Source organism: Xiphias gladius, chromosome 10 (assembly GCF_016859285.1).
Source record: "Xiphias gladius isolate SHS-SW01 ecotype Sanya breed wild chromosome 10, ASM1685928v1, whole genome shotgun sequence".
Classification (NCBI taxonomy): Eukaryota; Metazoa; Chordata; class Actinopteri; order Istiophoriformes; family Xiphiidae; genus Xiphias; species Xiphias gladius.
In genome coordinates, this window is record NC_053409.1 from 24,120,019 (window position 1) to 24,144,422 (window position 24,404).

Sequence of the window (24,404 nt, forward strand, 5' to 3'; positions counted from 1 at the left end):
ACTAATCAGAGTGAGAAATGTGGGATTAATGAAGCTTGCAAAAAAATAAAATCTCCAATTTAAAACTACAACTAGAGAAAGAACTAAACAGTTTTGTCTTTCTACACAAATGTCACTACATTCACTTAAAGTTGTAAAGTCTAATGACTACTCATACTGCCTTTGTTATTTTCATATTTACTGAATGATTCCACTTCATCGCTCATAAAAACAGTTTCGTACACTGAAAGCCTTCTCATCTAAGTGCTTCCGAAACATCTTTCTCTTATTCACACAGGTGATCAGGTCCTGAGCGCCACTGTTTATTTTGACAACGTGTCATACGAGGATGCCATTCAGATTCTGGAGCACGCTCAGGCCTACAAAGTGAAGCTCTGCTTGAAACGCAAACCAGACGCCACAGAGAATGAACCACCCATGGAATCTGACGTTATTCCTGTAACTATTTTCACATTGTCAGCTCAGACTCTTTATGATGGGTAGTCTTTGGGCTAAAACTGACATTTCACATTTCTGTTGCTCAACAGGAGGAAGAGCTTTATGCGCCAGAGATTAGGGAGCAAGGAAAAACCAAAAGGCGTGGCGATGCCCGTATTTCGTGGCCTAAGTTTCCTTCCTTTGGAAAAGGACGGAAGTCCCACTTTACAAGGTCTCACAGTTCCTCGGAGGCTGATGAGCAGAGAAAGCTGGAGCTTAGCCCCACCACAAGTGACACAGAGTCGCCTATAAAATCTCAGAATGCTCTCAAAGGCAAAAAGAGGCACAAAATCAAGCTTTCTGTGTTGACAAAGAAAAGCCGCATAAGTTCATCTGAAGACCAGGACACAGAAGCACCAACAACTGGGCAAATCAGTGGCGACATTTACCAGACAGCATCAGAAATGCATTCGCCTGAAGGCCCTGAAAGCCTCTCAGGAGAAATGCCTGAAGTCTATGTGACGGAGGACCTGAAAGTAGTGGAAGACTTAGGACTTGATCAAAATGATCAAGAACTGACTGAACCTCAAACTGCTCAACACAAGGTGGAACTCATCAGTATAGACAGCACTTTGAAAACAGCAGATCTAACTTTGGCTCTGGCAGATCAAGAAAGCACCTCTGGTATCAAGTCCCACGATGAGAAGAAAAAGGAGAAAGAAAGGTCTGAATTAAAAATGAAAATTTTGGGGAAGGATAAATCACAGGAGACAGATGCAAAAGCAAAAGCCACACCAAAAAGGCTAAAAACTCTGGGGGCAAGTATTGAAAAAGCAGATCAACCTGAAAATGAAAAATCAGATGTCATCCCAGATTTGGAGTCACACACCGAACTACAGGAAAATCAACTAACACTTGATACCAACACCCAAATAATCAGCACTGAGAGTTCAAGGGCAAAGTCGGTGATAACACAGATGGAAATGAGTGCACCAAAGGTGGAACTTGATAGTTCTGATGTCACACTTATACAAAAATCTCCTCAGAAAGGAGAAGGAAAAACAAAGAAAGGCAAAGACACTAAACAAAAACAAGAAACAAAGACAAGTCCAACATTCAAACTGCCAAAAATAGGCTTGAGTGACATTGCAACCGAGGAAAATATACAAAAAATTCATGTAAATGTTGAGGAATTCCCAATTAAAACTGAGCAGCTTGAAATTGAGGGTATAGAATTGAAAGGAGATCCTTGTGACAGACTGTCAAAAAGCAGCCGTTCCAGAACACAACTTCTCAAACGTGAAGACATTGAGATTCCAGGTATGGAAGGTATGTCTATGACGACCACAGTCAAAAGAATTAAAGAACCTAAAGCGGTTTTAACAGGACATTATGAAGAAATTCAAGCTGAAACTGTACAACTGTCAATTGACGTTGATAGTGTGAAAGAGGCAGTTTCAAAATTGCCTGGATTTAAGCTGCCTAAGATCGACACATCTGGAGTGCCTATTCCCGAAGAAATTACTGTGATAGATGCGAATGCACAAAGAATATCAGTGAAAACACCTACTAAAGTTGTAGATACCAAAACAAAACATGAGGCACACTTCACTAGGTTTGACATAAGGGCTTCTCCAGAAATCACCAAGACTACAGTCAAACTACCAAAGATCACACCTGAGGATTTAACCTCAGAGGAACTTTTAATTGACACCAAGGCAGATTTTACTAAACCTGAAAAAGAATACAAAACTAAACCAAAACAAAGTGACAAAGAGATTAAAACTGAGGTCTATAAACGAGAAGATATTATAATACCTGGCAAAGAAAGTGCACAAGAAGTAGCCATTCTTCAGGCACAAAAAACTGAGAAAACACAATACACCGAGGGTATCACATCTGAATATGAGTCCGCTGCTACATTCAGCCCAAAAGAATCAGATAAGAAATCAAAAAAGACAAGGATAACAATGCCTAGCTTTGGGATTGCAAAACCAGACATAAGAATCCCTGATATTAGAATTGACTTGCCAAAACAAAATCTCTCTGAGCAAAAATGTGGTGCAATTAGAGGAGAAAGGACTATATTGCCCCAAGAAGTAAAAACGTCAAAAACTGAATCTGAACTGAAAAATCTTAAACTTGATTCTACAAAGCCAAAAGCTGATATCTCTTTTCCAGAGATCAGAGGTGAAGTAAAAGATGGTGGAAGTGAGGAGCATACAAGCAAAATGGCCAAGTTTGGAGCAGTTACTCCGGATATCAGCGTAAATATTGATGGGGCAGAGATAAAAATACTTGAAAGAGACGTTGACGGGCAAGGAAGCAAGTTTAAAATGCCAGACTTTGGCATCTCCATGCCAAAGGTGAAAGGACCGGACTTTGATTTAAGCTTTTCAGAGAAAAATGTAGATGTAGCACTACCAGAGGCTAAAGCTGAGGTCAAACTCCCAGAAGCCCCTGACTCTGACAGTACTCTTGGAAGTGTGGATGTTTCTATTCCAGTGCAAAAGGTGGAAGTTGAAAAACCTGGGTTGGAAATCAAACCTCTGCAGACTGAAGGTGAACTTGATGGAGAAGGAAGCAAGTTCAAGATGCCAAAGTTTGGTATCAAAATGCCGAAAATAAAAGGAACTGAATTTGACTTAAGCTTGTCCAAGAAAGACATTGATGTCACACTACCAGAGGCAAAAGCTGGGGTCAAACTCACGGATGCCCCTGAGGTTGATGTTGCTCTTGGAAGTGTGGATGTTTCTATTCCAGAGCAAAAGGTGGAAGTTGAAAAACCTGAGTTGGAAATCAAACCTTTGCAGACTGGAGGTGAACTTGATGGACAAGGAAGCAAATTCAAGATGCCAAAGTTTGGTATCAAAATGCCGAAAATAAAAGGGCCTGAATTTGATTTAAGCTTGTCCAAGAAAGATGTAGATGTCACACTACCAGAATCTAAAGCTGGGGTCAAACTCCCAGAAGCCCCTGAGATTGATGCCAGTGTTGGAAACATAGATGTTTCAATTCCAGAGCAAAAGGTGGAAGTTGAAAAAACAGAACTGGAAATTACACCTCTGCAGACTGAAGGTGAACTTGATGGGCAAGGAAGAAAGTTCAAGATGCCAAAGTTTGGTATCAAAATGCCGAAAATAAAAGGGCCTGAATTTGATTTAAGCTTGTCCAAGAAAGACGTAGATGTCACACTACCAGAGGCTAAAGCTGAGGTCAGACTCCCAGAAGCCCCCGAGGTTGATGTTACTCTGGGAAGTGTGGATGTTTCTATTCCAGAGCAAAAGGTGGGAGTTGAAAAACCTGAGTTGGAAATCACACCTCTGCAGACTGAAGGTGGACTTGGTGGAAAAGGTAGCAAGTTCAAGATGCCAAAGTTGGGTATCAAAATGCCAAAAATAAAAGGGCCAGACTTTGATTTAAGCTTGTCCAAGAAAGACGTAGATGTCACACTACCAGAGGCTAAAGCTGAGGTCAAACTCCCAGAAGCCCATGAGGTTGATGTTACTCTTGGAAGTGTGGATGTTTCTATTCCAGAGCAAAAGGTGGAAGTTGAAAAACCTGAGTTGGAAATCAAACCTTTGCAGACTGACGGTGAACTTGATGGACAAGGTAGCAAGTTCAAGATGCCAAAGTTGGGTATCAAAATGCCGAAAATAAAAGGGCCGGACTTTGATTTAAGCTTGTCCAAGAAAGACGTAGATGTCACATTACCAGAGGCTAAAGCCGAAGTCAAACTCCCAGAAGCCCCTGAGGTTGATGTTACTCTTGGAAGTGTGGATGTTTCTATTCCAGAGCAAAAGGTGGAATTTGAAAAACCTGAGTTGGAAATCACACCTCTGCAGACTGGAGGTGAACTTGATGGACAAGGAAGCAAATTCAAGATGCCAAAGTTTGGTATCAAAATGCCAAAAATAAAAGGGCCGGACTTTGATTTAAGCTTGCCCAAGAAAGACACTGATGTCACACTACCTGAGGCAAAAGCTGAGGTCAAACTCCCAGAGGCCCCTGAGGTTGATGTTACTATTGGAAGTGTGGATGTTTCTATTCCAGAACAAAAGGTGGAAGTTGAAAAACCTGGGTTGGAAATCAAACCTTTGCAGACTGAATGTGAAATTGACGGACAAGGAAGCAAGTTCAAGATGCCAAAGTTTGGTATCAAAATGCCGAAAATAAAAGGGCCTGAATTTGATTTAAGCTTGTCCAAGAAAGACGAAGATGTCACACTACCAGAGGCTAAAGCTGAGGTCAGACTCCCAGAAGCCCCTGAGGTTGATGTTACTCTTGGAAGTGTGGATGTTTCTATTCCAGAGCAAAAGGTAGGAGTTCAAAAACCTGAGTTGGAAATCAAATCTCCACAGATTGAAGGTGAACTTGATGGACAAGGAAGAAAGTTTAAAATGCCAAAGCTGGGAATCACAATGCAAAAGGTAAAAGGGCCTGAAATTGACTTCAGCTTGTCTAAGAAAGATGTGGATGTGACACTACCAGAGGCTAATGCTGAAGTCAATCTCCCTGAGGCTGAACTTAAAGATCCCTCTGCTAAAGTGGAAATTACAGCTCCTGAGTTTAAAGGTGCAGAAAAGGATGCAGAAGGATCACCATCAAAATTTAAAATGCCAACATTCAAATTCCCCAAATTTGGAGCTGCTACTCCAAATGTCAGCGTTGAAATATCTAGCAAAACCAAAGATATTAAACTTCCTGAAACACAGCTGAAATCATCTGAGGATGTTGAAACTGCAGTTGACATTACAGGAACCAACATTAATATTGAGGGTCCATCTCTTGATGGGAAAACAACAGCAGCTGAACTTGAAGGAAAAGGAAGCAAGTTCAAAATGCCAAAATTTGGAATATCATTACCAAAAGTAAAAGGTCCTGAAAGTGATTTGAGCTTATCAAAGAAAGAAATAGATGTCATATTGCCTGAAGCTGAAGCAGATGTCAAACTTCCTGATGTGGAACATACAGAACCTGGTATTAAAGTAGAGGTCAAAGCTCCAGAAACTGCAGTTCAACAACAGGATGTTGAAGTATCACCATCAAAATTTAAGATGCCGACATTTAAACTACCAAAATTTGGATTTGGTACTCCAAACGTTTCTGTGGAAGTACCTGATATGGACAAAGATGTCAAAATCAATGGAGCTGAAATTAATACTCCAGAGGAGGGTCCTGCAGTTAACATTGTAGTACCCAGCATTGACATTGAGGGTTCTTCACTAGATGTGAAAACTCCAGGAGCTGAACATGAAGGGAAAGGAAGCAAGTTTAAAATGCCACATTTTGGGTTCTCTATGTCAAAAGCGAAAGGACCGAAAATTGATTTAGGCCCGCCAAAGAAAGATGTAGATGTAACATTACCAGAGGCTAAAGCTGATGTCAAACTTCCAGAGGTCGATCTGGGTAAAGTAGATGTTTCCATTCCAGAGGCTAAGATGGAAGTTCCAGAGGCTGAGGTTGATGGCAAACTTTCAGTAGCTCATACAACAGCTTTGGAGATGAAACCACCCGAGTGTGAGGGAGAAATGGATGGACATGGTGGAAAGTTCAAAATACCAAAGTTTGGAATCAAAATGCCAAAAGTAAAAGGGCCTGAAATTGATTTAAGCTTATCAAAGAAAGATGCAGATATCAAATTACCAGAGAAAAAAGCTGATGTCAAACTTTCAGAGCCAGATCTTGGAAAAGCAGATGTTTCACTTCCAGAGTTAACGATGGAGGTTAAAAAACCTGAATTGGAAATGCAGGCCATGCAGACAGAAGGTTCTATTCCAGAGCAAAAGATGGAAGTTGAAAAACCTGAGCTGAATATTAAACCTCTGCAGACTGAAGTTGAACCTGAAGGTCAAGGAAGCAAGTTCAAAATGCCAAAGTTTGGAATGTCAATGCCAAAGATAAAAGGACCTGAATTTCACCTCGGCTTCCCAAAGAAAGATGTGGATGTGACACTACTAGAAGCCAAAGCAGATATCCAACTCCCTGATGCTGAACTAAAAGAACCTTCTGCTAAAGTAGAATTGAAAGCTTCTCAGATTGAAGCTGAAGCTAAAGATAAAGAGGGATCACCTTCAAAGTTTAAAATGCCAAATTTAAGTTTCTCTATGCCTAAAGTCAAAGGGCCTGCTATAGATTTAAGCTTATCAAAGAAAGACACAGATATCACATTAACAGACGATAAAGCTGAGGTCAAACTCCCAGAAGCCCCTAAAATTGATGTCAGTCTTGGAAAAGCAGAAGTGTTGATACCAGACGCAAAAGCGGAAGTTAAAAAACCTAAAGTGCAAATTAAACCTTTGCAGACCGACATTGAACCTGAAGGTCAAGGAAGCAAGTTTAAAATGCCAAAGTTTGGAATCACAGTGCCAAAAGTTAAAGGGCCAGGAATTGATTTAAGCTTATCAAAGAAAGATGTAGATGTGACACTTCCGGAAGCCAAAGCTGAAGTAAAACTCCCTGATGTTGAACTCAAAGACCCTTCTGCTAAAGTGGAAACAAAAGCCTCTGAGATTGAAGCTCAGTTAGGTCATGTGGAAGGACCGACCTCAAAATTTAAATTGCCAACATTCAAATTACCTAAATTTGGAGCTGCCACTCCAAATGTCAGTGCGGAGGTACCTGATATGGACAAAGACATAAAAGCTGATGGAGCTGGATTGACAATACCTAAAGACGGCACTACAGTTGATACTGCAGCACTAAATATTGATACTAAGGTTCCATCTATTGATGTGAAAATGACAGGAACCGAAGGTGAAGGAAAAGGAAGCAAGTTTAAAGTGCCAAAGTTTGGAATATCATTGCCAAAAGCAAAAGGGCCTGAAATTGATTTAAGCTTATCCAAGAAAGATACAGATGTCAATTTACCAGGGGCTGAGGTCCCAGAAGCACCTGAAATTGATGTTAATCTTGGAAAAGTAGATGTTTCAATTCCAGAAGCACAGGTGGAGGTTAAAAAACCTGAATTGGAAATTAAAAATTTGCAGTCTGAAAGGGAACTTGATGGACAAAGAAGCAAGTTCAAAATTCCAAAGTTGGGAATGTCAGTGCCAAAAGTAAAAGGACCTGAAATTGAATTCAGCTTATCAAAGAAAGACATAGACATCACACTACCAGAAGCCAAAGCAGAAGTCAATCTCCCTGATGTTGAACTAAAAGAACCTTCTGCTAAAGTGGAAGTGGAAGCTCCTGAGACTGAAGCTGAGTTAAGCAGTGTTAAAGGATCACCATCAAAATTTAAACTGCCAACATTCAAATTCCCCAAATTTGGAGTTGTCACTCCAAATGTCAGTGTTGAAGTACCTGATACAGACAAAGAAATCAAAATTGATGGAGCTGACATGCACATATCTGCACCACACACAGATGTTGCCGTACCAGAGGTTAAAGCAGAGGTCTATCTACCAGAGGTTGAAGTCAAAGAGACTTCGGGGGTTGGTGTGATAGAGCAACAGCCAGGTGTTGAGGTAGATGCAAAACTGAAAAAGTCAAGGTTTTCGCTGCCCAGGTTCTCTTTTTCAAAACCAAGTCTTAAGGCCCCAGAAGTTCAAGATGTGAATGTTGCAATTCCAGAGGGAAAGGTAGAAATGAAAGACGGTGAAGTGGCTATGAAACCACCAGAGGGTGAAGCAGAAGTCGACGGGAAAGGAAGCATGTTTAAAATACCAAAATTGGCAATCACATCGACAAAGGTAACAGGGCCTGAAATTGATTTCAGTTTATCAAAGAAAGACATAGATGTGACAGTACCAGAAGCCAAAGCTGAAGTAAAACTCCCTGTTGTTGAACTGAAAGAACCCTCTGCTGAAATGGAAATCAAATCTCCTGTGACAAAGGATAAAGAAGGATCACCATCAAAATTTAAGATGCCGACATTCAAATTACCAAAATTTGGAGGTGGCACTCCAAGTTCCACCATAGAGGTACCTGATATAGACAAAGACATCAAAATTGATGGAGCTGACATTAAAATTCCTGAAGAGGTTCTTGAAGCTAACATTGCGGCACCCAGTATTGACACTGAAGGCTCATCAATAGATATAAAAAGTACAGGGACTGAACATGAAGAGGAACCTTCTGCCAAAGTGGAAATTAAAGCTCCTGGAATTCAAGTTCAGACAAGTAATCTTGAAGGATCACAATCTAAGTTTAAAATGCCAACATTCAAATTACCCAAATTTGGAGGTCCTACTCCACAGGCCAGTGTGGAAGTACCTGATTTGGACAAAGACATTCAAGTGGAAGGAGCAGATTTACAATTACCAGAAGCAAAAGCTGAAGTCAAACTTCCTGATTTTGAAATCAAAGAGGCTGTGGGTTCAATTTCAGTAACACAGGTGACAATGGCAGAGAGTGATGAAAAGGTGAAAAAGACAAGCTGGACATTGCCAAAATTTTCATTTTCAAAGACAAGCATTAAGGGCTCTGAAGCTGATGTCAACCTTGATACCCCAAAAGTTGATGTTACACTACCAGAGGCCGAAACAGAAATACATCCTCCAGATATTGACATCAAAGATTCCTCAAGTATTTCAGTGGAGGGGGCACCTGCTACAGAACATGATGCCAAGTTGAAAAAGCCAAGGTTTTCATTACCCAAATTTTCATTTTCAAAGCAAAGTACACCAGAGCTTGAAGTTGATGTCAGTCTCCCAGAAGTTGATGTTTCTCTACCAGAAGGAATTCTGGAAGTCAAACCACCTGAAGTAGAGCTTGAGCCACCAGAAGGGGACGCAGAATTAGATGGGCAGGAAAGCAAGTTTAAAATGCCAAAGTTTGGCATTTCAGTGCCAAAAGTAAAAGAGCCTGTAATCGATTTGAGCTTATCAAAGAAAGATATAGATGTCAAACTCCCAGCGGCCAAAGCTGAAGTTCCGCTTCCAGATGTTAAAATAAAACAAACGTCTGCCAAAGTGGAAATTAAAACTCCTGAAACTGAAGCTCAACCAGGTAATGTTGAAGGATCAGCCTTAAAATTTAAAATGCCAACATTCACATTACCCAAATTTGGAGCTGCTACTCCAAAGGTCAGTGTGCAAGCACCTGATGTGAACAAAGACATTAAAATTGACGGCGCAAAGCTGGAAGTACCTAAAGAGGGAGCTACAGTGGATGTCGAGGCACCCATCATTGACACTAAAGGCCTATCTCTAGATGTGAAAGCTAAAGGAAGTGAACTCGAAGGATCAAGAAGCAAGTCTAAAATGCCACATTTAGACATCTCAGTGCCCGAAGTTAAAGGACCTGAAGTTGATTTAAGTCTATCAAAGAAAGGAGTAGATTTCACATTACCAGAAGCTAAAAGTGAGGTCACACTGCCTAGTGTTGAGGTCAAAGAACCTGAAGGTGCCATTTCAGTGCCAGATGAACCTACAGTTGAGGTTGAAGCCAAGTTGAAACGACCAACCTGGACATTTCCAAAATTTTCGTTTTCCAGAACAGGTGGTAAATCCCCTGATGTTGATGTCAACCTTGAAACACCCAAAGATGATGTTACATCACCAGAAGCCAAAACAGAAGTCTGTCTACCAGATGTTGAAGTCAAAGGACCTTTGGGGGTTATTTCAATGGAAGAGCCACCTGCTGCAGAACTTGATGCAAACTTGAAAAAACCTAAATTTTCATTACCTAGATTTTCTTTTTCAAAGTCAAGTGTTACGGCACCCGAAGACAGCGCTGAGCCTCCACGTGTTGATATTTCTCTTCCAGAAGGAGAAGTAAAAATCAAACAACCAGATATGGAAATTAAAGCTCCTGAGCTTGAAGAGGAACTTGATGTACAAGGAAGCAAGTTCAAATTGTCAAAGTTTGGCATTGCACTACCAAAAGCAAAAGGACCTGAAGTTGATTTAAACGCATCACAGAAAGATGTAGACGTCACACTGCCAGAAGTTAAAGCAGAGGTCAAACTCCCTGAGGTTGAAGTCAAGGAATCTTCAGCTAGTGTGGAGACTGAAGCAAAGTCAAAAGATGTTGTAGGATCACAATTAAAATTTAAAATGCCGACACTGAAAATGCCGAAATTTGGAGGTGCTACCTATGATGTCACTGTAGAAGCACCTGATGCAGACAAAGTGGAAGCTGATGGAGCTAAAGTTAAGGAGGATGTTACTCTCAGTATCAAGGCTCCAGCTGTTGCTATTAAAACCGATACACCCAAAGCAGCAATATTGGATTCTGAAACGCCAAAGACTGAGACTGATGGCTTGGGTCATATATCTCCAAGTAAATTCAAACTGCCATTATTTAAAATCCCGAAGCTGAGTTTCTCAAGACCCAAACCTGAAGATGAGTGTGCCCCTGGTGATAATGAATGCAAAGAAGATCAGGCAGATATAGAAGTCAAGCCGGAAGAAGACTCTAAATCACCAAAGTTGACTTTGACATCATTTGGTGAGATCCTCAAGAATATTGATGTGGAATTTGATGTTTCAAAAACAGAGAAAGTGGTAGAAAACCTTGAAACCTTAAACAAAGTTCCTGAAACAAGTGAACCCAGTGAAAAGAAGTCAGAGGCAAAGGAAAAGGAGACAAAAACCAAGCAAGATACAACCAAAAGTCCTGAGAGGACAGGTTGGTTTAAATTCCCCAAATTTGGACTGTCCTCCCCATCAGAACCTGCCAAGATTTCTGAAAAAGACAAGTGCAAGGATGAAAAGAGCCCAGTAGCGGAAACAGGGGATGAAGAAATAAGCCCCACCTGTTCTATCCAGTCATCAGATGCCTTTGCTGATATTAGCTCTACAATGACAAGTGAGCATGTTGGCCTGTCCTTATCCTCTCCAACCAAGGTCACTGTGAAGTACTCTGATCCTGATGCTACTACAGGGCACAGAGAGCTACACAGCAACATCATTACTTCCACCACGAGGACTGGAATGATCTCGGTTGAGCCCAATTTGCCCGAGAAAATCACCATTCTGTCACCTGGAGTTTCGTCTTCATCAGAAGACACACTCAGACTGGATTCTGGAAAAATACATGTCGTTACATCAAATATACAAGCAACTCCAGAATCACATCATGCCAAGTTACTAACTGCTGTCCAAGTCCAATCAGCTGGAGGCTCCCCCCTGAAATCAGAGGCTAACGAAGCTGCGTCGTGGACTGTTGAAGATTCACAAAGCGGCAAGAGAACGGTCTTTGAGAGGCACTTGGTCAGGCAGACATCAAGCGAAAGAAGTGAAAGCAAAGAAACAATCGTTGTGACGAAACATATTACACACATATTTGACTCTTCTGAGCCCATCTCAGGTGAGACAGCCTCATCCATACAACGACTGAAAGACTCTGTGCACTCTGACAAAATGAGGTTCTTTGATGGAGCTAAGAAGTGAGTTGAAGTTTAACTTACCAATCATAGGAAAGAATTTATTAGTCCTCAGGTGTTAACTTCGATCTCTGGTGTTAATAAGCTTGTAACCGAGTGCCCTTACTGCATATTATGACAGGGCTTCAACAAATATCTTTGCTTATGGTACAGAACTAAATTAAGCCATGTCTTTTGCTTATCAAACCTTATCAACCTCTTTGTGGTTTCATAGTTTTTAATGTACAATTTTGATCCGAGTCACTCGTGCTCTTATTAATCCGATGAAAACCAACAGTGCATTTCATTTACCAACGGTTGATGCAAAAATCTGAACAAGACTGCTGCAAAAATCGATCAATGTTACTGACATTCCATAATATTTTTTACAATAATTTACACTGTAAAGTACAGAGTAGGGAACGCCTTAAATACCATAGTGCAGTATGTATGCCACAAAAAGGAATATGCACATGTATCACCAAGATATTCTTGTTGCTGTAGCTAAAATGTAAAGAAACAATAGCAATGCAAAGCTGAAATGACACGCTTACGATCAAACACGACAAGTGTTACTGCTGCAACCATATTTTTAGTAATACTTTGCTACTCAGAACCTAATTTGCTACTATAAAATTATCACATCCTATTTTCTTTCAATATCACTGTACAAAGTGGAAATATTGAACAGGCTGTGTAAATAGCTTTTATTGACCTCTGGAGTTTTATTTGATTACTGCTCCTGTTTGTATCCTAATAGGCTTTAACTCAACGTGTTTGCACAGTTATACACAATAAATATTATAATACGCAAAAAATGTGTCTGAACCTGATGAGAGATCTGTTTTTTAGGTCACAGCTTTTGGCGTGTGACCACAGGTGTGTTGTTGTTGTTGTTTTTTTTCTTCCTGTTTAGTCTGTTTAATTTGATTTATGGAATTAAGTCAAATGCTGTGAAATTTTAGTTCACAAATTTTAAAATAACACATACTTTTTAGTGCAATCAAATGCGTCAAAGTGGACTGAAAATTATTCTGTTTTACCAGGGGGAAAAAATGAGAGGAAATTGTTTTGTTTGTTTTTTGTTGTTTTTTTTTTTTTTAATAAGACGTGTTGTTACTAAAAAAACAAAACAGAACAACAACCAAAACCAACTCAACATAAGGTTATCATCTCACGACCACACAGCATCGAGCCAGGAGGCGTCGATGCGCATGTCTTTGCACACTAGAGGGAGACACAGTTCAAGTGCGCCTGTACCTTCACTGTGCTCTTGGGATGAAATAAACCTCTGCTCTAGCTTGGTGACAAAAATCAGCACATTTCCTCGTAGGCAGCGGCGTAAAGTAACTTAATACAGTCACTGGACTCTGGTACAATTTCGGGGAAACTGTACCTGAGTATTTCCATTTAACACCGCTCTGTACCGCTACTCCGCCACATTTCAGATGGAAATATTGTACTTTTTTTTACTACTTACTGTTTATTGGACAGCCACAGTTACTTTTTAAAATTAAGGTTTTACACACAAAACATAAAAATACGACGCTTTGTCACAAATCCGGCCACTAAACATCAGGCAAACCGCAATCTTAATTCGATGATAGGATTGAATAATGATAATCATGGCGGCTGTAATTATTCTGTTTATCATGTCGTTGTGTTACATTTCGCACTGCTCACAGCAACGTTAGAGGCTTAGCTGCTGTTTGACGGCTAACGCTGCAGAACCCTTCACTAACTTTACTTAAACGTTATAAACGTAAGACATAAAAAATAACAAAAAAACAAAAAAAACAGAGTCGACATCTTCCTGTGCCTGTAAGTTCAAGTCTTACGGGGTAAAACGTTGCGAATTACCTGAAAAATTCGGCCGCTAACGCTTCGGAAAATGTCAAAACCGTTAACGGCTGCTCGGTCCACTTCTGATCAGGTGCCGCCTTCACGCCCTCCTCGTAAATTCCTGCTTCCTGATGGACCGACGCAAGCGATCGGACGTAGCGGGTCGCGAGGCGACGCCGGAGTCGCCCCTTCTCTGACTGCGCGCGTGTTCACCGGGGAACGAGACTCCCCAGGTATGAATCCAGAGCTTCGGCACTCAGCTATGGCAAACCGTGGCCCAGTAACACCAACGTGAACACGGATGGAGGGGCCACTGGCCCGGGACGTGACGCCCGGTTAAGAGACGTGAAGGGGACGCAGAGAGACAGAAAACGATCCCAACAGAACGAGGCAGAACGAGGAAAGCGAGACATGCAAAACTGCCACAGAGACCGTTTTCTGCTACTTTACACTTCTACAACATCACATTTCGTTACTCTGCAGCTTCACATTACTAACACAAAATAAAATCAACCAATTAATTCTGATGTATTATAATAATAATTATTATTATTGTTATTGTTATTATTATAGGATAAGATAAGACTTTCTTGATCTGCAGGGGTCAATTCGCAAGCAGCAGTATATAAAGTTATTCAAATGAGCTCCAACTTTACCTGCTGCAACATTAAGGTGATGAGCACGTTAATGCAACAATAGTATAATACACATTATTCTGAAATGGGCCATTTTGCAATAATGAGTGCTGTCACTTCAGGTACTTTAAGTATGTCCCGATGTTTTACTTACATTTTACATACCTACATTGTGTTATTGCTACGTTTACTTAAGTAAAACATCTGAGCCCTTTCTTCCAACACTGAGAGAGACGCAAAAATGACCGGAGAGAGAAGCAGAACGACCATAAAAAGACGTGACTGGGGTCCCACCTGTCTGTCCAGGTGAAAATACACCTGGTTAATTATGTGTTCCTCTGCTCTCCGAAGATACGTCTTCGTGACTCTGGCTGGGTGTATTTGCTCTTTTGTTTTTTCCGCACTGGAAGGTGCACGTTTTGCAAAATACCCGTGTCTTGCAATCCCATGACACGGAAATGAAAATAAAGCGAACTAACTAACTAAAACTTCAGACAGCTGCCCACGGATAAATAAATGGTATTCTTAATTTAAATAAAAAGAAAACACACTGAAAACACGTGGGATGTGTTTTCATGTCCCCTGGAAAACGTTGGCGCTCGCCCCTCCGGTCAACGACGCCGGAAAAAAAACTGCCCCGTCCGACGGTCGCGGAAGGCAGCACCGGTCCTGCTCCACTGCGCAGGCTCCGAACACTTTGTTGCGAGCGGCAACTTCAGCGGTAGCCCAGCGCGCGCCCCGCCGCCTGTCGCCCACAACAGCCCGCATCATCATCACCATCATCATCACCATCATCATCATCATCATCCTCATCATCCTCGTCAACATCAGCAGCGGCAGCGGCAGCCTCAGTGTTATGAAGCAGCAGTGGACGCAGACCTCCCCGCTCTGAGACACTGGATCAACCCCTGGACAGGTACGGAGCTTTTACCCGCCTTTTAGCCACTCTGGAAACACCGACACGCCTTCACCCTTCACGGCCAACACTGAACCAGAGGCTGCTTTGGTCCCGTCTTCCAAAAGCACCGAGCGGCCGGTCAGTTTGGTGTTTAAAACTGCACCCCCCGGGGGGCTCAGGAAAACCCCCCCGAAACCTGCTCTGCCTTTCGCTTTTCTGCGCCGCCGACGCTGAGAAAAGCACCGATCGGCCCGAGTAGCGCGCTGCGGGTGTAGGTGTAGCCGAAGCTGTGTTAAATATACCGGCATGTGAATCTATTAATAGTGTCTGCCACCTGCGGTGCACCGGCTACCTGTTGTGTGCCAGGCAGGCGGGCCCGTGCTCCAGACCCGCACACCGCGTGTGTTTAAAACGCATGGAAATAAGTTCCTGCGCCGTTTGATCATCGGCAAAAGTGCGTTTGGGTGAAAAAAGAAAAAGAAAAAAAAAATAGAACAGGAATTGGGGCAACGAACGCGGGAGGAATCAAACTGGACTGCAACAGAAACACAGCAGTGGGACCTTTTTTCATTAAGGCTGCAGGGTAAGTAAAGAAGAATATCACAATTTTTGGCCATAGATTGGAATTTCTTTTCTTTTTTTTTTTTTTTCCATGTCCTTGGGCAGTAAAAACTTACTGGATTTATTCGAGGGACCGGCATTTGAGTAGGTGGTGCTGCTGCAGGGTCGGATTCTGTAGCAGAAATAGGAAAAAGTGTTTGAAGTGGGGAAAAAAAAGAAAGGGTCGATAAGAAGGGAGAGAGCGGAGCGGCCATTCCTGCAATTCACTAGGCTATATCTGCAAAAAAAAAAAAGAAAAGGAAAGGAAAACAGTGGAATTAAGCCGATCGTCCTGCGGTGCCGGAGGATGCCGATGTCGGGGAATGGCTGCCCCTTTAACTGGACAGTCCCCGCCGCGATGAGTCCCATGATGGACAGAGAGGGCAGAGGAGGAACGTCAATCCGCCGGGTCACGCCAGACCTGCAGCTCCCAGATCCCAAAGAGCGGGCGGCGGGCATGGCAGAGGGGACGGTGGCCGCGGGCTCCGGCTCTCATCCGGACATCTGCGGGTGCGTTTCTATGTGGAAATCAGATTTTGACCGAACGCTCGTAGGCGCGAGCATCTGGCTCCAAACTCCGCGGGTCCGCGGTTCAACATCAGCGGAGTGATTTCCCGGTACATCGCGGTGCTTCTGTGGGGTTTTTGGCTTCTACGGTTGGTTTTAGATCTGCGACTAATTACTGTTTTCATCGTGGATTAACCCGCTGATTATTTCTAGGTCTATTTGATTTGAAAACGACGAGAAAATCCCTTTAAAATTTCCCGAAAACCGGATTTGATGTCCTCGTTTTTTTTGTTTAATCCGACCAGCAGCCCAAAGATATTCGGTTTATTGTCAAACTTTACGTCTATTGACGAATCTATTAATCGACCAACCATTTCAGCTCTAGTTGGTGTGGACTTTTTTTTTTTTTTTTTACTAAATTATTTAAGTAGTTTAATAATTGGGTTGCAGCCTCTTAAATGTGAAAGTTTGCTCCTTTTTCTCTTTTTCACGTCATTATAAAATCGATATATTTCAGTTTTGTTTTTATTGTTTGTTTTTTTTTTTTTTGTTTTGTTTTGACTGTGGATCGCAGAAACCGGATTGGATTTTTTTGCGGTACCTAACTCAGGACACTGACCCGTGCTGTGCTTTCAGGCACTTCGACTGCCGCTACTTTCTCTCTGCGTCTGCTCCACTGCATGTGTCCGGCGGCCACGGTTGGTGGCGACGCTGCAAATTCAGGCTTTACGCGCGTAAGATGATCGATTGTTGCGACATTAAACCAACTGACCGGTGCAAAATGCTTAAAAGTGGCTCCACCTCCGCCGGCTACAACATGAAGAATGACTCGAAGTGAAACGTTTTGTTTTTTTTACACTGCGGTGCTACTTTTACTTAAAGGAATAGTTCAACCCCTTTGGGAAATATTGTCTGTCCAGACAAAAACCTGAATGTAAAAACAACAATCCGCCATTGTACGTACATGGTGTCGGCAACCGGTAGGCAGCTGTCTCTGAAACATCACACTGGTATCTGCCATTAATCTGGACGTTTTCTAAAAGTCAAAAGGTTGAACGGTCGGGGCTCTCTGTCTCTGAGTTTAGGATTTATTTTTATTTTCATGCTTCGATACTTGTCCAACGAGTCAAGGGACTTGAAATCTTCACTTAAGCAGCCTTTGCTTAAAAACTTCAAGAGGATGAGACAATCCAAATCAAAAAGAGTGTCAAACGTACAAATCCAAAGAGGAAATCCTTGGATTGGGCCGGTGGTTTACTCCAGGCCGCCGTATTATTAATATTACGTATTTTTAAAATGCAAGATTTCAAAAATCCAGTCACCAGTGGAAGCCCTTGCTGCTTCATCTCAACACAGCTAAAAATGCAAAGAAACGAGCGTCTCAGCGTTTCATTTCCCCGCTGAAGCAGAAGTGAAGTGGCTTCCTGTAAACAGTCAGACATGAACACATGGGTAACCTTGTTGCTGCCTAATGGCACGAATAAGGCAGTATTATTCAGCTGATGGGGGGGGGGGCTGACCGAGGCGTCATGCCTGGCATCAACATTTAAATTCTTGTGTCCGTTATGCTTCATATCACCGCAGAGTGAATGCACTTCTCAGAAACGAGATCAGACCCAAATCATGTGCAGAGCTCCACAGGCCTCCTCTCCGGTTGATACCAACAGAGAGGCAGAGCCTTAAAAAGAAAAAACAAAAAAAAGGACGGATACGAGACCGGCTGGAGTGACTGCACAGATTCCCTCCAGAAGGAACAATACCAGCCTCTGATGAGGAATAAAGGCTGTATTGTCTCTTTGCCGCGACGATGAAGGGCCGAAGCAATTCCAGGTTTTCCCAGAGAAGTGCACACAACAACGCGGCCTCGTCCTGACGGCGGTAATTGCCGCACACATGAATACCCCCAAATCAGCTCTCGGCCTCGTGCGCTCAGGCAAAGTGCACGATCCAGACAATCAGAGGCATAAAAATCCCAATCGCTCGTCCCCATGGCAACAGCAACTGCTGGTCTGATTGTATGGAAAGTGGTGGTTCTTTTAACTTGTCACATGCAAAGTCTGAGTTTCACCGGCGGAGTAGAGGACTGATACCGTTGGCTGGTTTTTAAATGGACTATTAGTGAAGACTTTCTGTCCATATCGATTTAACAAGTGGGATCATTCTGCGCCCAGCGTCATTTTAACCCAGTGATAATGAACAACAAGGTGTTCTGATATAAGAAAATAATGGATGAGGCAGAGGTGACGGATGCCACGATGTTGCCTTCTTGCACGGTGTTTCCTCCGCTGAGACCCTGCTCATAACATCAGTTAAAGCTGCTACTGTATAATCAATATTTTCCTAATAGCAACGTATCAGATGACAATGTGAGAACAGTGTCCCATGGTGAAAGGGGTCACTTGGGCCTGACAGATCAGGCTTGGCTTTTGGGCCTTATGGGTTGTTGAGTGTCTGTGACTGAGTCTGTGACTCACTGGCCATTATTTTATGAGCAAACAGCCGACAAGAACCCACTATGGTCAGGAAAAAAAAAAGAGTCCCAGAGTTAGTGGTGTTACTTAAAGGTACCCTGCGGAGTTTCTGACCACTGGAGGAGCTAGAGAGCTGTTTTTGGCGAGCGGGTCCCTCATTTGTTCGGCACAAGGGTGCTCACACACGTGCACGTGCATGCCGGTGACAAGGCGAAACGCTATGGCCACCCCTGCCTCATGTGCTGTCGGCCCTTTGCGTGGCACCAAAACGGCTGAGACACATGGACCCGACAAGACCTGTGAAGGTGCCCCGTGGACGTTAGCAACAGATCCCGTTAGTCCTGCGAGTCGCGACGTGGAGCCGCCGCAGATCGGACTTACACCAGCACATCCCCCAACACCCAGTCGCCGGTTCGTGTCTGTAGCTACTCACCACTGCTGACTGGGAGCAACCCACAGGCCTCGCAGCCCTGCAGCCTTCCCCACCTCTCCACGGTGGCCTCTACACCCGCCCATCTTTCCCACATCCGACACACTGACTACAAAAACCGATTGTTCACTTACCACGTAGGGTATCCCAGACCTTGACTTGCGCCATTGTTACGAGACAATCAGCGTTATTCGCCTCATCTGTGAGGGGTCATAATGTTTTGGCTCATCGGTGCAGACTTCCTGCAAATGGTTCAACGCCATTCCACCGATCCACGGGTGGCTGCAACACGCCAGGAAAATGCAGCAAGGGATATTGTAAGCTTGTAAACATGGATGTAATCAATGACAGTTTCAAAGTATTCAAACCCTTGGCTTTGCAGGGGCGATTCCAGGATTTTTTACAACGAGGTGGCACAGAGGGGACCGAGAGCCAGTCAGTGGGGGCCCATGGGAAATCAGAAATTTCCATCAGAAAAAAATACAGTTTTGAAAATTGGCGCAAATCGTTTTGTGTTGAACACCTGTTTTGGATGGATAGAACAACAGAATTTCGTTCCACTAAATAGAAAACGATAAGGCATTAACTATTCATTTAACTTGTCCACCCCGTGCCAACCCTCTAGACACGCCCGTTTGCCTTCGCGCATTTTTTGGTGACAAACAGTGAATGAAAACAGACACTTTCGTTTGTTTACAAGAAAACTCCACACAGGGAACCTTTAAGAAGATCATTAGGGCTGCTAAGTGTTAGCATTATTTCGATAATGGTGCCAAAAAAGATACCTGAGTTTTTAAAACATCACCAGTGTTTAATGTCAAATAAGTGGTGTAGTGAAAAAGAATCTGACCGAGCATCACGGTATCCTGCACGAATCCGCAGACGGTGAGTGAAATCGGTGGAGGTAAGAGGACCTTGAACATTCAACGTGTCACATCAGCCAACTCAAGACAAAAAAAAAAAAAGCCAAAGGAGAGCAGAGCAGGAAAAGACTGGAGAGACAGTTCACTGATCGGTGGCATTCAACATGTGCTTTCCTCAGGATGACCGAGGTGATGAACTCTCTGGAGCCCGGGACGGAGGACTTCAGCGGGGGAGGAGCAGGAGGAGACCAGGGCCCAGTATCCTCCCAGGTGTGTGTGTGTGTGTTTGTGTGAATATTTGTGTGTTTGGATTATTTCAATCCAGTCTGGTTTGACTCGAGTAGATAGCACTCAGCAGTGAGTCACAGGAGTGATGAGCAAGAGTAAAATGTGGGCTGGCGCGACTGAGGTCATTAATTGGACTCGGTCCTGCCGTGAGTAAATGGCATGTGTCTTATCCAGCTGAGCTCAGACTGAGTTATCATTTATTACTGCAAAGATTTATTTAGTACACGTAATGTGTATAAATTCTGTCAGTGCTGGTTAAGTTCTGTAAGTTTTCAGTCTAGTAGCTACTGAAAGACACTTTCCTTGGCGAAGTGGGCTCAAGAACAAACAAAATAGCATTTCCCATGACGCACCGTGTTAATCACAGTACTTAAGCTTTCTTCATGCATGTTTTCATACATGCTTGGGTTTGGACACAATGAATGCTGGGTCGTCGTAAATCACGACAAGGTGTGCTCGAAGCTGTGTGTTTACGTGCCACAGTCGGGGTCCTGCTATTGGCTGGTTCAGAGCTTGATGGAGGGCATTTTCGAGTAGACGTAACTGTAGTCCTTATTATACGCGTCCCGGTTTTGTTCATTCTGGCCCAGATCGTTGCTGACAACGCCGTGTCAGGATAATTTCAGATAGGATTTAATTAGAAAAGAGAAATGATAGAATCACAAGCTTACGCACATTTGAAGTTAAAGAGATTAAAGTGAAAAAGAGTCCAGCCGCTAATCTGCTCCATCGTTCATCTGACACACAGTCTGCAGTTTTCCTAATCCGATTTTTACCGCATTGTTGTTCTTTCACATGTGGCGTGATTAACGGTGCCTTCATCCCCCCAAATATGACAAACCTTAAGTCAACCTTACATAAGCTTTCACCAGATCTTCCCGGATACCCATGAAAGGTATCCAAAGTTGTCTAAGAGGCTGCCCTCCATCGTGGTGGAGCCGACGGACAGTGCCGAGGTGGAGAGCGGCGAGCTCCGCTGGCCGCCGGACGAGCCGAGCTCTCCGGACGCCCAGACTGAGAGACAGAGTGCAGAGGGACAAACTGCAGGTGAGGGGGGAATGTGAGGTCTCCAGAAGCTTGTCCTCTTTGGTCTGAAGCCGCGTTGGCCTCGTTGCCTTTCTGTATTTGGTTCATTCAGATTCAGACCGGCCAGTTACAAGAGAACCAGGACATGGAGACAGAAGCCGCAGTGGACTCGTCGGCAGGTGTTTATTGGCTGTTCCTGATGTTCACGTACTCTGGTTAACGTCATGAGATCATGCGAACAGCGAAGAGTTTCAGTGTCAGTTCTGACTTCCTTATCTTATATTTGTCTTTTTAAGCATAAGGATCCGCCGGCCATTGGAAACAAACATCTGTGTGTTCCCATGGCATTATTTGGCACCATGCTCCGCTCTCATCTGACAAAGAATGAATTTAACTAAAGAATAAAACACTCAAGAGAAAGGAGCTGGTGTCATAAAGCTCAGGATTTATATATTTTTATTTCTTTATTTTTCTGTCTCCATGGCAACCAGTAGGGATCTGAGTGGAACTGAACAGCAGAAAAATTTGGGGTTTGTGCCCAACTATGGTGTTTGGATAATGTTTGGCCAACGCAGTTCAAATATCTAAATATCTGTCTAAATATCTTAATGTGGATATTCTTATCCAGGCATTTCTTTTATTCCTCTATTTAGTTTTATGGTTCACTGCTTGTAAATAACTTAATTATCTTGATTCATATATGGAAGTGATTCTATTCTTCTCTAAATGTAGCTGAAAATCTACTATAAAGTTTTAAGAACGGTGAAAATGTACGTTTTATATGAAAAACAGGGAAGTGAAAACTTGAGTGCAACAAACCTAACTGTGAGATGGACACAAATACCTTGATTGTTGTAAGCATTTACATATAGAAAACATCTGGATTTACAGGGGGGTTTACAGGGTTCACAGCCCCCCCAGTAACCGCAGAGTTTACTTGATTTGCTTTATGCTGCCAAGCATTTAAAAGATGCTTGTTAGCCAAAAATAAATGTCTAAATTATAAAAGGAAAAGAAAGGGACCACGTTTGTGTTTTTATTTTTATTTTTTTGTTGAATCAGAAGTCCTGTTGCCTGCAATGATACAGTAGCTGTAACTTTAGAGCCAAACCGACCCCCCCCCAAAAAAAAAGAAACAAAGGGCTCGAATTCAGATTTATATGCGGTTCACTCTCTGACCTGTGTGGCACATGCGCAGTCAGAAACGAATCCATGAAAGTAAGCTGTATACATGCCAAGCGTTACTTGAGAGACCGGTGGGTTATACGGCTTCTGCGTGCTCTTGCAGATGAGGAGCAGGCGAGTGTCGGCGTGGATGAAGAGGCTTCAGGGGCGGAGATGCAGGACTCCAACTGAACCAGCTCTGCTCCCGCGAAACCCACTGTTACTGTGAGTGTGTCCAGACTTGGATGAGCTTAGAAAGAGTTCGGTAGAAGAGCACACTGCGTGGATAGAAAGACCGAGGAGGAAGGGTAGAAAAACAGATTCCCAAACCCCAGCTCACGGGCTTGGAGCCGGAGTCGAGTTGGCGCCTTCAGAATAAATGTACAGAAGGTGTTTTTCTTTTCTCGTACGCATCTGTGCTGACGAAGGAGCTTTTTCTGACACGTGTATAGTAATAAAGACGATTGAAGGGACTAGGTTTACATCCTGAACCTGTTTTCCCCAGTTTGTGCTTGAATTTTAACTCAAAAAATCCTTTCCGCAAGAAGTCGTCTGCCTGGCAATGAGCGAAAGATGCTATGACGGTTAGCAGCAGACGCGTTTTTAACGTCAGCATTTTCCCGTCGCACTCCAGCTTTGCGATTTTGATATAAATACACATTTTTAATTCGATGAGTTCAACTGATTTTCTCTCTCTGGCTCCAAGCCCTCGCCGTCCAGATGCCACGATATCATCTGCACGTCCAATCTGGACAGATGTTTCTAAATGCTGTCTTAAGTCCTTAGCTCATGTGTGCCATACTACTACTACTAATGGTAGCTACTGTATTTTGTGCACAGTTTTTACATTAACCTTAGATGTAAATTACATCACTGTTTGTTGAGTGCTCACTGCTGTAGTTTGGTGATCTTGGTCTCACTATTCACTTTGTAATAACGGCTACGATGTTTTAAAGAGCAGTATTTGATTAGGAACAAATTCATGACTTTATTCGATGTTATTAGCCTACATTCTTTAATATATTATAGTACGTAAGCATTGTCTACAAACGGTAGGTGTTAAAGGGAATGTAATTGTGTTCTGTTTTACTTAAGATATTGGAGCAATATGTTTGCAGGAATTTAAAGGCAGTCCCTTTTGTTACAGACTACAGAAGTAAAAAGAACCAGAATATTTTAGATGTGTGTCGCTTGTCACAGACATGATATTTTTTAAAATACTGGAAGCCTAAATTATTGCACAAGTAATAAACCTTTTCAAACTTCTTAAAATGTTCTGTAATTTATTTTTCCCATGCGGTTTTGTACTGCTCAAAATGAAGGTTAGTTTTATTGCGACTGGTTGAGAATCCTCGTCTTCTGTCACTGCAGCGTTTAATGACGTCTGTAGCGCTGATTTTTACTGATGCTGAAACACATCTCGATCCAGCAGTGTTATCTGTGGCGTAACAAAACCTATAAGCTTTCACTGTTAGGAAATCAGTATGTAAAACCTGGGTGTCTGTTTTGACTCGTGTGTTTATTTGGTCACTTCATTTGGTCATTTGGTCCCTGTGCCCTTGGTGGTGCAGGCCCGGGGCCAGTGGACTGCAACCTCCGTATGAAGTGCCTGTTACGGTAAGACCTTCGAAATAAGACATTAGCCAACTGAGCCACAAAGGGATGTAAAACAAATACACAGAGATGCAAAACAAAACGACCGCAGGGAGACGCAAACGCACCACAAAGAGTCACAAAACAATGACGGGGAGACACAAAATGTCCACAAAGAAACGTAAAATCACCACAAAGAGTCACAAAATGACCTTAAAGAGACATATAATGACCTTCAGTCTGGGGGTTTTGTTCCGGCCCGTTGTCTGATCATCTGTCCATGGCTGTAGGGACTTTTTCATTGGGATGATTTTATATTAGAATATTTAAAGTTGCTTAATACACTGATGCAATAAAAG

The 24,404-nt window shown here is 42.8% G+C and overlaps 2 protein-coding genes across 2 annotated transcripts; both read left to right on the forward strand.

Annotated features, from left to right (window-relative positions):
• The first annotated feature begins 8,493 nt into the window (after positions 1-8,493).
• Positions 8,494-12,524, forward strand: LOC120795309 (neuroblast differentiation-associated protein AHNAK-like). Its single transcript, XM_040137132.1, has one exon. The coding sequence runs from the start codon at positions 8,574-8,576 to the stop codon at positions 11,754-11,756; it is 3,183 nt and encodes a 1,060-aa protein (XP_039993066.1). The 5' UTR covers positions 8,494-8,573; the 3' UTR covers positions 11,757-12,524.
• Positions 12,525-16,032: 3,508 nt separating this feature from the next.
• LOC120795594 (protein LBH-like) lies at positions 16,033-23,718 on the forward strand. The gene is made up of 4 exons (XM_040137617.1): positions 16,033-16,213; positions 20,154-20,232; positions 21,135-21,309; positions 22,577-23,718. Exons 1-4 carry the CDS (start codon positions 16,062-16,064, stop codon positions 22,642-22,644), a joined length of 474 nt encoding a protein of 157 aa, XP_039993551.1. The 5' UTR covers positions 16,033-16,061; the 3' UTR covers positions 22,645-23,718.
• Positions 23,719-24,404: the final 686 nt, after the last annotated feature.